Source organism: Ambystoma mexicanum, chromosome 1p (assembly GCF_040938575.1).
Source record: "Ambystoma mexicanum isolate Mex_15411 chromosome 1p, UKY_AmexF1_1, whole genome shotgun sequence".
NCBI lineage: Eukaryota > Metazoa > Chordata > Amphibia > Caudata > Ambystomatidae > Ambystoma > Ambystoma mexicanum.
In genome coordinates, this window is record NC_090921.1 from 1457435511 (window position 1) to 1457451064 (window position 15554).

Here is a 15554-nt window from a genome sequence, read left to right on the forward strand (position 1 = left end):
TTTAAAAACTCGAGTGTGCCCGCAGGCCAGGGCATCCAGCACCCATCGGTCGGTGGAGATTGACTCCCACACGCTGATGAACTTTGCCAGCCGGCCTGCCACTGGGGTGCTCAGGTGGGGGCCCGCCGCTACGGCCGGTTCAGTCCTGCTTGACAGCGGCCTTGCTGCCTTGGCCTCCTTGGCGACGACGAGATCCTCTCGACTTGCAGCGTCCTCTGTAGGCCTCCTGCTACGAGTAGCGGGCCGCTGAATCCTTTGGAGGCACCTTGCTTGCCACCGGAGTTCCGAAAGGGCAGCCGTTGTTTCTGCAAAACCCCCAAAGCCCTGTGTCGGCCTTGATGGCCTGCAGTGATTAGTCCACTGTCTTGCCAAACCGGTTATTCCCGTCGAAGGGCATGTCCAAAAAACTGGTTTGCACATCCTGGCGGAAATCGGTTGCCTTGAGCCAATCACGCCGTCGAAGACAAACACTGTTACCAAACTGGCGGAAACCGGTGTCAGCAATGTCTGTGGCCACCCTTGTGGCGTGGTCTGACGCCACCTCGCCTTCCTGCAGCATCTCCAGGGCCTCCGCCCTCTTGTCATCCGGGAGGAAGTCCAGCAGAGGAGCTATCTTAAACCAAAGCTCCCTGTCGTAGCATGTCAAAATCGCTAGGGCGATGACCGTTTTAATCGTCGTCGCCTCCGACGAGATGATCCGTTGCCCCATGGCGTCCAGTTTCTTCCCCTCGACGTCCTGGGGGGAGGTTGAAGTCAAAGCCGTAGCCCCTGCCGCCTACTTCTTGGCCGTCACCGAGACGACTGAATCCGGGGTCGGCTGCACCCCAAGGCACAGAGGGGCGGAATCCGGGACCCGGTACTTCTTCTCGTACCGGTCTCTCTTGGCAGGGGTCGTGGATGGGTTCTTCAGGAGCAACATCCCCTCGTCCCAGATGTCGTCAAGTAATGGGACCGAGAGGACCGTCTTCCTTTTGGCCTCACGCCGTTGATAGAGGAAACCTTCCTTCTTCTGGTCTTCGTGGTAGAGCTCGAAGAGCTCAGATGCCCTGGCAATCATGGTGTGAAAGGAGCCAATTTCGTCGGGCGGGGAGGCCCTAGGGGGTGGTGAAGGAAGGCCCATCCTGTCGTCACCACCGTCGTCATCCGTCCCCGTGGCCGTCTCTGTTCCCGTGTCCTCCCTAGGATCAGGGGAAGGGGAAGGGGATGAAGGCTGCGAGGGACATGAAGGCTGGAAGGGCTGGGGGGGTTGGAGGGGTGAACTCTACTCCGCTTGCTTGAAGGGCTCCCCCGCGGGCCAGGCTCCGCTGGATCGTCCGTTGGGGGTAAGGGCAACCTCGTCCTTATCTCCGTACATGAGGCCTGGATTGCCATCAAGATGGCTCCCGAGTTGTCCCGTGGCTCGGGTACCGGCTGCGATGGTTGGGGAGTGGAATCCTCCGCCTCCACAGAAACCTCGTCGGTACCGCCGTCGCTCTCTCCATCCGCCTCGTCGGGATCCCTCCCGCGGGACCGGACCCCCTCGAATTTCTTGTTGAGGATTTTCACGACTCCATCCAGCTCCTCTTCAGAGGCTGTATCCGTGTCCATGATGGCCACCACCCCCCCTCTTATTCCACCGGGGTTCTCATGGGGGTCTATCGATGGGCTGAAAAGAGGATTCCCTCCATAGTGGCAGGGAAACTCTGGGCCCCGAGGTCGCCTCCACTGGGGGAGCGTCCACAGGCTTCGCCAGGGCCACCACGACTCCCTCGATAGAGGCCTTAGCCGGGTGAATCAAGGCCTTCACGACTTTAGGCGCGCTTGAGGCCTTCACCTTGGGGGGAGGGTCACCGCCTCACTCCCCCTCGGCTGCTTCCGTCGGGATCGACCGGGGCTTCTCCAGAAGCTTACCCGGGTTCTCCGATTTTCTCTTCCCCGAGCCAGAGCGCTGGCTCGTGGTTGATGCCGTCGGTCTAAGCGCGCCCTGCCTGGCAGTCGAGGAGCCCGACTGTTTGGCGCTCCTGGTGCGCTTAGGACTTAGAAGACCGCTCGGACCTCTTCTCACCTACTGCTGGGCTCTTCCCTTCCAGCCAGTTGGTGAGTCGGATCCGCCGATCCTTCATGGTCCGCTCCGACATATTCTTGCAAAACGCACAGTCCTTCTCCACGTGCGTTTTGTCTTCGTGAAGGCAGTAGAGGCATCTAGAATGCTCGTCCTTGAACACATTCTGCAATCTGCATCCAGGGCAGTTCCTGAACAGCTTGGATTCGGGCGTCGAGCTTCCTTTGTCCTGGGCCATGTCCATGGGGTAGGCCTCAAGGTCTTCTGGAATCCTCAGAGAAACGTAACTCGACAAAAAACTTGCCCTTGAGGGTCATAGAAAATTCCGAAACGGGTCCCCGTTGATCGGAAGTAGAAACGGTGGAGCTTGAGGCTCGATTGACCGAGAAAATGAGATTAAACTCCTTGAAAAATCGCAAAACGCAGTAAAAGCTTGAGAGCTATAGCACGAGGACTCCCAACACTTGAACGTGCGGTAAAAATCTGAAGATGGCTGCCAGAGGAGGGGCTTAGCTAGAGGGTAGTCATTGGCTGGCACGGTTTGGTATTAGAAGCATTGAGATATCACATCTCATGCTATAGGAAGGGTCTCAGGTTTGGAATGGGAAGGAGTTGGATATTACATCTCGTATGACCCAGAGACCAGTGATTGGTTAATAGTAGAAAGACCATTCAGAAACGAAACTGAAACTGATTTTTTCTTTACCGAGGATTCCCAGCCTGACGATGGGGAAAGAGCATGTGAATCCATGCCAGACCCCATGCTGGAGAATTAGAAGCTTCATAGCACTGAAGGTAATAAGAGGTCTAACTTTCTGGATGTTAAAAAGATGAAAGCGGCAGGAACGAGATGTAATGGATATATGATGAGCAAAGTAATGATTAGTATCAAGATGAAGACCAAGGTTGCGGGCAGTCAGAGAAAAGGGCAGATGCGAAGGGTAAAAAAAGAACAAATGGAGGCGAAACAGGAGGGGTGATAGCATTGGCAGTAAAAAATTTTAAAAAAGAGAACTTCAGTGTTAGATGGATTAAGGACGAGAAAAGGGTCCCACAACCAAATTCTGATCGGGGAAAGACAAGCAGAAAGATTGAAATGTATATCAGATGTGAAAGAAGAATGAAAGGATAGAAAAAGTTGGGTGTCATCGGCCTAAAAGTGATGAGACAACCCAAAAGAAGAGACAATCTTAGCTAAAGGAGAAGTATACAAAGAGAAGAGAAATGGACCAAGGACAGACCCTTGTGGGAGACTGTGTAGAAGAGGAAAGGAATCCTAATTAACACCAGCCCAGGATACTGAGTAGGTACAATTAGCAAGATAGGACTGAAACTATGAAATTACAGAGCCAGAAAAGCCAATGTCGTTAGTCTTGGAAATAATTGAGGATTACGGGCCGTTCTGGGTTAAGGATGAACTGGAATAAATGCTGCCCATTTCCACCTGGGAATGTGTGGTATGGAGTAGTAGCTTCTAAATTCACTTCAACTATTTTGGAATTAGTATGTACCATAAGTATTCCGATATGGTGCAACATAACATTCTTATAGTGCTGAAGGAGATAAAGCCTCAGTGGAATTTTGGCTGTGATGGGCAGGATTGCAATATGGTCACCTTGACTAGGCTGCTTTATAGGTTAGCAGCACATCTATGGTCTACATGCCTCCCCCCCAGAGATATTCAAAGAAACATAATTCTCTGAAGACTAGTCTGGGGCCATACACATGTTTAATAAATACATAAATTAACAATGAGGGTTTTTAAAAGTCCAGTAGAGAGTGGAAGATGGGTGAGAGGTGTTGGACTTTGAGCTATCCTTCTTAGATTTGCAGTTCCAGTACATTTTATAATGGTTCTCCATGTAATACTAGGTAATCCATTCTATTTGGAAGAATATTGGAACTCCATACTTGATAGGTATTGCCCACATAAAGCAAAACCAACAAAATAGTTTGAAAAAAGTGTAGCAAATAAACAGGATTTAATCTTTCAATATGTGTGAAAATAAAAACAAATACATCGTAGTTATTGAAAAGCAGAATATAATGTGGTAAAGAATAATACAAGGTGAAAGTAGAAGCGTCCAATTCTGATTAAGCGAATGGTGAAGTTGTAACTTTGACACCTTAAACCTGGCGCCTTCGTGCTGCACGTCAAGCATGACACTTTCAATCACAACCTCACAATGCAAAGCATGCATTCAAGCTATATCCTCTAAAATAGCAAACCCTAATCGCCCCTTCCTCAAATAATTTCATGGGGAAAAGACAATCCCACTAAAGGTGCCAAATATTTCCATTAATTAATCCTTTTTTTCTATTGCCTGGTTTTGTCTCAAATTAAACTTGACAATTTGCTAATACGTTATCGACAGTAACGTATAGTCCACTAATGAGTCATTGTTCTAGTAGTAATTGAAGAATAAATATGCCAGTTATTCTGAGTAACCTGTCATTTATTATTTTGGGTCATTGTTATCGTGCTATGTCTTCAACCGGTGGGAACATCAGAAGGAAAAATGAGGACCAATACGAACCGCTAACTTCACACAGGAATTAATATGCAGTAAGCATGCATCCAAACAAATTGATGTCTGTCCGTTAATGGGAACAGTTTGCAGGTATACAGTATGGACGGCAATACATTAATGCCAGAATTGCCCTGTAAGAGCACCTGTATTGGCAAAGCCCCCACCTGCCTGCATATGCTCTTTAATAACACACCTACAATGGCTTTGCTCTGAAATGTCAGCGTTTTCCCCTGTAAGAACACCTGTGATTTCATCACACGCTACACTATGCAACATTTCACCCCTCATATACACACGCATCCCAGACACTTCACCCCACCATCCTGCACATACTCTATGTACACACTACACAGACACACACATACAGACATACCTACTAAGCAGACACACACACACAGCCCCCTGCCCCCATCTCCTGGGTGCACACCGTATATAAATAAACACACATTCACCAAATACTCACCTCAACCAAGCACACTATTTTTATTCAAACTCACCACCTGGTCCCCTTGGCTAAACCGTTCTTCCTGGTTTAGATCGCAGCAAGAAGCGGGGATGGAAGTCGATTGATACTTCCATCGGAGTCCAGTCTCCTGCAAGGCTGTACACTACTTCTGCCCATAGGATTCAATGGTAGGTGCGATTTTACCATTTAATCCCATGGAACATAAGTTGGACATCCACAGGAAGCACAACGTCCAGAGGAGAACATCAAGCACCAATGTTGGTGCCTGAAAATGGAGTGAGACTTGGTGGGGATTGGATATCTAAAACTTGCCATGAGTTCAACCTACAAATTAGATTGGTGACCTCACAGGAGATGCAAAAGTTACAAGCTGACTGTCGTTCCAGGCGATTAATTTGGCAGGGATGTAATACAGCACAAACATGATTTGTAATGTTATAAGAGTGTCTTAATATCTTCAAATTATTTCCAACAGTATGTTTCATTAGAGCAAGTTGAATTGATATGTGCAAACACTGACTAGTGTTAAAAAAAAGTCACCATTGTCTGACAGTTATTAAAAATTGTAGATCTCATTTAGATTATCAATCTTAATGCCCCCACTAGTGTGATGAATAATAAAGTCTTCTTTGTGCATATTTAAATAGGCAACCTTTCAGTAACTAGAGTGCTACTCTTCCCCTACGTTCCCACTATTTGGTACAAACAGTTTAAGAAAATTAAGCATTTACCTTTCTAACCATGGTCAGGTCGGGTTGGGCAGACCAGGTTTTGGTACAAATGTCATAGGACTCCATAGAGATCAACTCCCTTTCATCATCCTCACCTCCCAGAACGTAAATGACGCCATCAATTTCCACCATTCCAAAGTTATGTCGTGCCTGGAAGAAACCATACACTCATTTAATAGCTTTTATATGAGTCATTCAGCCTTTAAATGCCCTTGATCGGCCCACCTATATTTTCAAGAATGCACACTGCAATATCCCCTCAAAAAGAGTACACCTATGTTTGCCAGTATTAAAAGTTTAACAATAGTTTGTAAAACTGCTGTGATGAATCCAAAAAACACATAGCACAAAAATAGGATAATCACATTATTTCTGGTCAGGATAGGTTTTAAACAAGGGTGTTAACCAACTAAAATGCATGTTCTGGTCCTGGTATGAACTAGCAAAAGGTGCCTCTATGTGGCAAATGATGATGTTAGGGGTTGTTGGTCTGTTAATATGCAGATCCAGCGTTCTAAGCGCGTGCGCCGATACAAGCTGAGAAAGACCCTACCAGCTAGAGATTAGGCCTTTACTGCAAGTTGCCTCAGTATAAATAAAGCTTTAGGATGATAGTTAAATATACAAGCAGCAACGTGCAATCAGCAAAAATATACATGCAGCAAGGCAATGGAAAACACATGTAGCAAAAACTTTAAAATATATTAGGGCGCAGTTCTTTTTGAAATTAAAGTGCTTTTTAAACTCATGTGGATTTGATAAAATTGTTTTCAAAAGACACATGAGATTTTTGTTCAAACTGTATGAAAACTCTATTTACATGTTGATATCTTAACGTAATAAGTAATGTTCATTGCAGACGTTAGTCAAGGAAAATTGGCTACAAAACCAAGTTACATTGATGTGCGTCCAGAAACTTTTTTGTGTTGTAATTACAGACAATGAGAGTCACAAAAATTAAATGTACTTATTTGGCATCTGCAACCTACAAAAAAACTATACCTACAAAAACTATTTGATTACTTAAACTACATTAGTGGTTCTCCCTTCAGGTGCTCACTCTGGAACAGGCCACATAAAACTGCCCATGCGAGAAGCAGTCTTCCCTGCTACTTTTAAAGTCTGCCCCTGAGATTTGTTGATGGTCATGGCAAAACAAACCTTTAAGGGGAACCGAAAGTCTTAAAGGCATGACAATTCTGCTTTCAAATATGGGATACTCTCCATTACCAATTTTAAGAAGCAGTTCGGAAACTTTACTTTATAATGAAGGTTTAAAACGTGAATTTACTTTATGAACATCTTTGGTTTGTGAGATACTGGTATACTCAAAAAAAAGATTGACCCCCTTTTCCACCTCACTGAACTAGATTTTCAGAAAACGGTAAAACACGTGTTTCTCTAGTTTTTGAAGGAGAATCTAAATACCAATTGTCACGTCTGTAACATCATTGGTTTTTGAGATATAGGTATCCTCAAACAAATTGACCTGTCCCCTTTATGCCCCCTTGGGGATGGAATTTCCAGAAATCCTTCCTTAGTTGGGGCCTACGTCAAGAAAGCAATGTACCATCCAAACTTCACGTTCCTAGGTTAAACGGTTTGAGCTGGGCATTGATGAGCGAGTAGGGACTTGTATATCTCAAAATGAGCAAACATGCAGTGCTCCAGCACCACAAAAGCACTCCACTGCAGATCCCCCCACCCCACAAAATGAAGAAAAAATACTGCAAAATCAAGGTACTTTATTATGTCCCCTAAGGCCAGGGTGAAAAGAATAGAAGCACAGGTAATACACGCTTTGCTACTCATACGTAGTTTGCTCACATACAAATTTCACAGCAAATTGGCAGCCGCTTTATGCCATCTCTATGGTTCCTACCTAAGGTTGCCTCATATAAAGTTTCCCTTCATAAAGCATAGTGTTCGATTAAGTCGTAGAATTCAGACATGCCGCATTAGCGAGTTTGTGTCTGGACAGTGCAAGTTTCCGTTGTGAGCAAGAGAACGGCCATGTTATTATAACACCAGAGTTACAGGCCACACATTTCACCAAGTTAACCTCCTAAATTGCATTCCAGAACTGGGGCCCCTTTTGATTGAATTTTATTTTGTGGCGAGTGCAAGCGTCTCAAGGTCAGGATGTTTTGGTAGGAAAATCAGGCATTGATTAATTGTTGCAAAGGAAGCAGCCCCTATAACTTGAAACTCAATTCCAGACGAAGGTGGAAGACAAATGAATACACAAAGGACATGGCATTGTAAATTGGCACCGATACCAAGTTGGAGCGTGGACACAGAGCCCCAAGTGGCACAAAAGACCATTTTGTGGGGTTTGACGAGTCAGGAATGAAACTTGGACACTAGTGAGTCATGTTTTTAGTGAAAGACGTTTATTAAAATAAAAAGCTGTTAGGAAAATGCCTCTCTGACACTGCTCTAAGAGGCCTTTCCCTACCTAAACCAAAAACAAATGATCCATCTGCCAAAATGTCCAAAGCAAAATTGTCCAGTGTCCAAAGTTCTATTCCGACCCTCACACTCTAATAAACTAAATTCTAAGGGGAAAATGGAATGTCTTTGGCCTTGGGTGGTTTAGAAAGTGTGAAAAAAGGAAAAATCAATAACTTAATGTTCCTCAAGGATTGATATCCTTGCTCCACAGGGCGATTTCCCTTACCATGGGTTTTCTCCACCACTTCTATATTAATTTCAACACAGAAATGCATAGAGGCTAGGAATCTTTTTTCCAAGAGGGTGGTTTCCTTCCCCTAGAATTCTCTCCAACTTCTAGTGTTTTCACAAGTAGCAGTTCCCTGTGCTCCTCTTATACACCCAAAAAACATACTCAAAACTGTTTGGGTTTCTATTTTTGTCTTGTCGGGATGCCTAGTGGGCTCTTCTGTGAAGTTACTTCTTCTCTCCTGGTTATTGCAATCCTTTTCTTAGTCCTGATATATCCGTCTCTGGACCTCTTTAGCTTCTGTACAAGTTTCAGCTTATCCTTGCCTGGTGCACTTTACTCCCCGGACTCGCACACACTTGCAACTACCCAGTATATATTTCCTGACAGGACTTCTCAGAGATCACACACTTGTAGCTGCCTGGTATTCTCACCTGCCAGGGCTTCTTCACAAGTGGGCTCTGTGCCCTCTTCCACACTTGCATGTTACCTTTGTCTGACAATGCATCTGCCGGATAGATTATCCTGTCCAGTTTTCACACATACCCGTATGGCAAACACTGACAAACTTGAAATGTTTTCACTTGCGAATCTTTTCCCTTTTTGTCAAAAAGCTTTCTCACACTCCCTTTCTCAGCTTCTTTATTAACAATTACTTGCACTCGATGTGGCCACCCCAGTGTCCCAGTTGTTCTTGGGTGGACTAACTGGTTCTCGCTGGCCATACTTGTTTCTCCCGCAGCAAGCCGGTGACAGTCTGTGATTTCTTTCTCGCGACCGTTTCCTTTCGGCTTTCCTGCCTCTTGCGGCTTCTGCTGAGCTTGTCTGCTACGTTCCAGACTCTGGTAAGTTGGATGCTGACTTTCAACACCTGCAAGCACCCAGGAGACTTATCGTCGGCTCTTGGTGTTCCCACAGTGTGTCCTCTTCCTGTGGCAACTTCCTTCTTCTTGGCTCTCGAGCAGGTCAGCTCCACCACACTAGTTCCAGCCCTTCAGTCTCTCGGTCCGCATTGAGAGGAGCAGCTCTCTCCCGCCAGCAGCACACCTATGCTCTCGCTTCGGCTCTTTACATTTCCCAACCACAGGTGTGTGAGCCCAACACCACCTCCTTCTCGCTACATTACTCGATTTCTCTTCCTCGTCCCAGTATTTTGGTAGTTATGGGTAGTTATGGGAAAGGAAGTCCATTCTTTAAAATGTGCACCAGAAACCTGGGTAAGTATTCTTGATGGTTTCCAGGGGGCAAGTCAGTCCTGGATAATTTGTGGAATCTGAAAAGGTGTTTTCATAAGTTTCACAAGGCAGATCAAAGTTTGAAGGTTAGCCTATGGGCCTGAGGAAAAGGTTTTCAATACCCTTCATAGGTGGATAAGGAGACATGACAATATGCCATGAGGGTATCAGGTATGGGAGGGTTATCCTCAGGAAAAATGGAGAATACCAGGTCTCATCCGATCAAGTCAGGATATCTCTGCGGAGGTTGTCTCCCTCCATGTGACTCTCCATCATATAGCACCCCCCAGGGTTAGGATCAAATGGTGGCTGCTGTCCCCTGGCCACATGGGAGGAGGTCACCATCTGGAAAATAGGGACGACGCCATCTGATCCATCAAAGAGGTAACTGCCTTGATAATTTGAAGAATTTTTAAAAAAATAGCGGTTCATTAAAAAAAGACAGCAGGAAAGTCATGGTGTACCGGTCTGTGGCTTGTGTCGAGATGGGAGTCGCATGGCGTGCTAGTGCAGGGCGTGGCGAACGGAGAAACCCAATTAGAATATTCAGGGGTTTCGCAAAATATCTGTCCTCCCTATTGTTTCCCACATCCCATTGGTCGAATTTCAGTGAGATGTGAAGGCTCAAAGTTAACTAAAATATTTTATAATTCAATTAGTACAGAGTTTCTTTTTCAGGAAAGCTTCCTAAAGACGAGCCAATATGAACACAGTCCGAACATAAACAAGGTCATGGTTTGAGGGTGGGGATTTCTTGGGGAGGCAAGGGTTGATCTGCCAATGAGCGAGCAGAATTTATTTGTGACGGGTTTCTTAAATTTTTAATTATTGTAACACATACATGCAGAGCTTGTGGTTTGCAGCTTTAAATGGTCTGGCTCCAAATGGGTGTGAGAGACGGTGTCCAGTTATGCTGTGCGCTCTCTCCCCGCTGTTTTGGAAATAAAGCTGCGTTCTTTCTGCAGTTTGTGTACTCTGTTTTTTAGCAGGTTTTGTCTCCTAATTTTGGGACATCTCCACTTACTTTTACATTTGGAGGCCCCAGCGAGATCCTCCAATTGGCCCCGAGGGGTGGGGCTAGCCCACCATAGAGACCAGCTTCCAGTGCACACATCCTGAAGAGGAGTTCAGGTGCCCCTTTTATCAAAAAAGCCTGCCTGATCCCATGGGATGAAAAGCCTACACAGGCAGTGCAGGAAGTTGAGAGGCGAGTCTTAGCATCGAAGGCGCTCAGAGGTTTCAGAACACCACAAGTATACTCCTTCATTAAGAAGCGATAATGTATATTTTTCAGATTATTTGGGTATTTTATAGTATATTGGGAAAAGGGATATCTCTTTTAGAAAAGGGAAAGGGGACGGTGCGCATTAGCAGTATTATATATGTAAAAACAGGTGTTGAGGTGACCCTTCCCCCACTGTGGGAGATATAATGGAGTAGAAATGTGCATTACTTTGGGAGATCTCCTCTTAGAGGAAGACAGCGGCGCTGTGTAGAAGTAGAGCCAGTATTATTATGTCCCAGTAAGGGGGGGGGGGTAGAGTGTATTGATTATTTTTTTTGTCTTTTGTATGTAAGGAATGGCGTTTTTGGTTTGTCCCGGTGGGGGGTGTAATGGAGTGTTTATAATTATGAAGTGCTTTTGCAGTTGGTAAAACAGTGTTCAGAGGTTTATGTTTTGAGATTGGGTGTTTTATGTTTTGTTGCTGTGAGGCAAGTATTTTTTGTGGTGAAGAGTGTGTGAATGAAAAGAATGTAGGATGGTGTGTGATTTTAACGTGTTTGAAAAACAGAACTGGTTATTCATTGAAAACTGTTTAAATTGAGGTGGCAATTGAACATGTGTAAATTGGGGTGGTCTTTGAATATGTGCAAAATTAGGTTTTGGGGCGAGGTAGAGATTTGAATAGAAGATCTTGTTGGAACGATATTGAAGGCACCATGGTGTCCCACTGGAGCATGTGTGACACTTGCCAAGTATATGGCAAACATATCAAAATATCATGCAGAGTCCGTGAGACCACAGGCAGCATGTTTACAGCCTGGCCAAGAGAAGGCCCGCATGACAGGGCCATCCTTGAAAACATGTGCAGGCACTTAGTGGTGAAATACAAAGGAAAAAATTACAAAAAAAAGACTCAGTATTTTAGAACTCTGGAAGATGTTCGATGAAGAGGTAAATCCCCATGATAACAAGAAAGGGTAAGTTAAAGAGAATGCCAATGCCCCCACCTGTGAAGAAGATTAAGTGAGGGAGGAAAAAAGGGCCCAGGCGCGGCCTTTTGCCCTATTGACACAAGCACAGCTTTCTGCCCCGCCGGCACAAGCACCTGATCCTCCACCCGTGAGCAAGGAGAAAACACCATTGCTGTCCCTTGCTTCTCTTACATTGGCCCCACCCCCTTACGGGAGAGATCTCCTGCAGCCCACAGCAGGCTATACCAACCCTCGATATATACCCACGGCAGAAGGAAGGAAGAAAGGGCAAACAAGTTGGTAACATCTCTCAGTAAGCCACCGACAAGTGCCCTTAGTAACACATTATCGGATAGAGGGAAGTACACTCAAAGGCAAATTGAGCATGTCCTCTGAGGCAGAGGAGAAGCTCAGACTCGCACGAGAGAGGAACATCATGGCGCGACGATACCAACCGATCAGTGGACAGCAAGACGGATATTGTTTAAGATTGATAGCAAACCAATTGATGAACCAGTACTACTGCTCCTAGAGACAGTGGAGGAGGAGGAACAGGTAGCAGACAAGGATTCAGTATGTTGTGAGGAAAAAGATGACTAGGACGAAGGTGATGGGCGATCTTCTATGCATACAGGTGTGACGCCATATGAGAAGGCTTAGAATATTGTTTGGCAGAATAGCAATAGCGACGAGCAAAGAAGGCAAAATGGAGCACCCCAAAAGCAGTGGATGCAGTTTCCATAGCTACAAAAAGGCAGAGGAGGAGCTCAGTATGTTCCCTGGCCAAAGATGGAAATGAGAATTTTATGAATAGCTTGCCATCACTCACTGCAGGAGCTGGTAAGTGGATGTATGCTCTGGAGAAAGGACTACAGTGACGACTCTAGCTGTAGGAGACACGAAGATCTTGTTCGTCTCTTTATAACAGGTGAATGCCCTTTGGCAAAAGGCAGGATATGCTGGGGTGAACACTGAGCAGCAATGTTGATATAGAGCACCATTCAATAACTGTCGAGCACAGGAAGTTATACCCAGATATGTGTCACAATTCATTCCCCCAAACATCAGGTGCAGACCAACCTGCCCAGGGCATCGGCATCCATGGGGACCTTTAAGGCCGCAAAGGATCCCTTTGGGGCTTCCTGGACTTGGTCCTGGCGCCGTTGGTGCCAGGCTCATGCTGCCATCACCAATATGGCAAGTTTCAAACAAAGTGACCCATGTGTAGACCAGTCTTAGGCAGGCTGAAGGGACTACTTGCCTGGGGAACTATTTGCTAGGGTGTGGTTGATGGGACTACTTTACCTGGGGACTACTTTCTGAAGACTATATAAACCACAACCTCAGTACAGAACACACTTTGAGTTATTCTGCACTCCTGCAGCGCAACGCTCATCGTGTCTGTTACATTTAGGCGAGTCTTCAGCTACGCTCGTCCAGTTTTCTCGAGCTACCTTCAAAGGAAGGAAGGGAAAGGTGAAGAAACAGAACTAAACTCTTGCCTGAAACTCTGTGCCTTCGCCTGCTGAGCTGACAAGGAAAAGACATCAGGTTAGCCGCACAGACCAAGAAATCCACATCGCTACCCTGCGCACTGTTAATATTTACCCGAGAGCTGCTCATTCCGGCGATCCAGCGAAGCTCCATCACTCGACCACCACCATCATTCGCCCGCTGCTCCGGAGTCGCCGCACCTGTTGAACATAAGAAAACACCAGGTTAGCTGCGCATTGGGAAAAGCATGTGTTGTACATTTAATTCTTTTGCAGCGCCACTACTCACCTGAAGGCTGCTTTTCTTAGCAGTCCCGCAAGGCTTCATCAAGCGATCCATCCCGGGGATACAGCGCCTACAAAATACAAAGAACAGCAGGTCAGTCGCGCAGAAGGACATTAGCGCCTATAGAGACTTCACAGAACGTCAGCGTGAACTTACCTTGGAAAACAACTCCACGTTCTTCATATTTTCGCACCAAAGGGAAGCCTTTAGGGAAAAGGCACAGAAGTGAACTTGGGCAACTTGAACTCTACGGCGAACCATATCATTGTTGTCTGGAACGCCACAGGATCAGTGAAGTAACTAGATCCTTGAACTCTATGCGCCCCTGCCTACTGTTGCAGGACGGAGAGCCTGCCATTCATAAAACAAAGGTGAGGCATAGCAGTGCAGTGGGAGTATTAGAAGGCCACGGGAGGCGGGAATAGGCCTTCTACCTTACAGTCGGTAACATTACATTTAAACTCCTAGGCGCACCTTGTGACGGAAGCGGAATTCAGAGGGGGGGCACGTGGAACCACTGCAGTTCGGACCAGCCAGTCCCGTTCGGTGCCCCTGTGGAGACCAGGTGAGCGTAACAATATGTCTGACAAGCAATCTATTTTAGCTCGTTCCATGAGACCGGAAGAGGACCCTGTACAGTATATTCAACAAATACAGAAGATGTGGCGATTGCAAACAGGACAACCGTTGGAAAGGAATATCCCCATTTTTTAAAATCACATTTTGTTTAGGTGTCTCCTAACAGACGTACAGAAAGAACTGGGAAAGGTGGTGCGAATGGAGATGAAGGCATGGGCAGAGATACAGGCACACATAGTAAATCATTGCAGACTAAAACTAGACATGGAAAAGAACAAGATAGATGATGCTCAGAAGGTAGAGGCCAAGTCAGTGCAGAAGAAGCTGGCTAGATAGCTTGGAGGGTGCAATAACAAGTGTGACTAATGGACAACACACTACCAACACCTAACAGGTCGGGGCAGTTCCACCATTACCACAGGCAGGGTGTTCCCTACAGATGGCACAAGGAAGGTTTATCCCACAGATACCACAGGGAGGGTTTACACCACAGGTTCAACAAGGAGGGTATTTCAATATTTCAAAACTGGGAGGATATTTTCAGCAGGGTAGACAAGGTTACCAAAGGGGAAAGGGTTTGGATTTGGGTATGGGGGGGTCACGGAGGGGGGATGAGACTTGGGGGACCATGTTGGGCTTATGGTAAGATAGGACACTTTGCAAAAGAAAGCAGGAATTAAGTAGTAATTAAAGTTACCCACCGTAGTGACTAGAGTACTCTTAGTCCCACTTCCTTGATCCTTGTGAGCGTCCCCGAACATGGAGATGGTAACGGAACCTTTGGCAGTGAAAAATGGAGCTTCCCCTTTATAAGTTTAGTATAGCGCGCACGCGGGCCCGCAGCCTCAGGCATCGGAACGGTGGCTCACTTCAGTCCCTTTGAACACATCGGACGCTTAAATACCTAGCTACTCTTAGCACATATTAGGCCTTAGCATACTAGCGTGGGGTGATGTGGGGGGGGTGCAGATGGGACGTATGGAGGAAAGGTGACCGAGTATTCTAGTCACTCCGGTCAGTAACTTTAATTACTCATACATCCTGTACCCATTCCTCCATCCTTGTGGGTTATTCCACCCAACAAGAACATAGGGTGGAGCTGTGGTAACTTGCCACACATCTAGGAAGAAGTGAAAAGGTTCTTCAGAACAGCCTGACCAAACTCTACATCACGCCTGGAGCTGGTGTCTAGTGATTAGTGTGACCCAAGTAGCCCCCTTGCTGATGACATCCCAAGAAGCATGTCTCTGAAACGCGACGGCCTTGGCCTAGGCTCTGACCGCAAGGGCATGAATCCCCTCAGGAACAGGTCT

General features: G+C 46.2%; 1 protein-coding gene across 1 annotated transcript in view; it reads right to left on the reverse strand.

Annotated features, from left to right (window-relative positions):
* The window catches only part of GAN (gigaxonin), a 654734-nt gene that overhangs the window by 361720 nt on the left and 277460 nt on the right, over window positions 1-15554 (reverse strand). The window contains exon 7 of the mRNA XM_069607099.1: window positions 5770-5919. Within this exon, the coding sequence (XP_069463200.1) occupies window positions 5770-5919 (150 nt within the window). The remainder of the gene's footprint in view (window positions 1-5769; window positions 5920-15554) is intronic.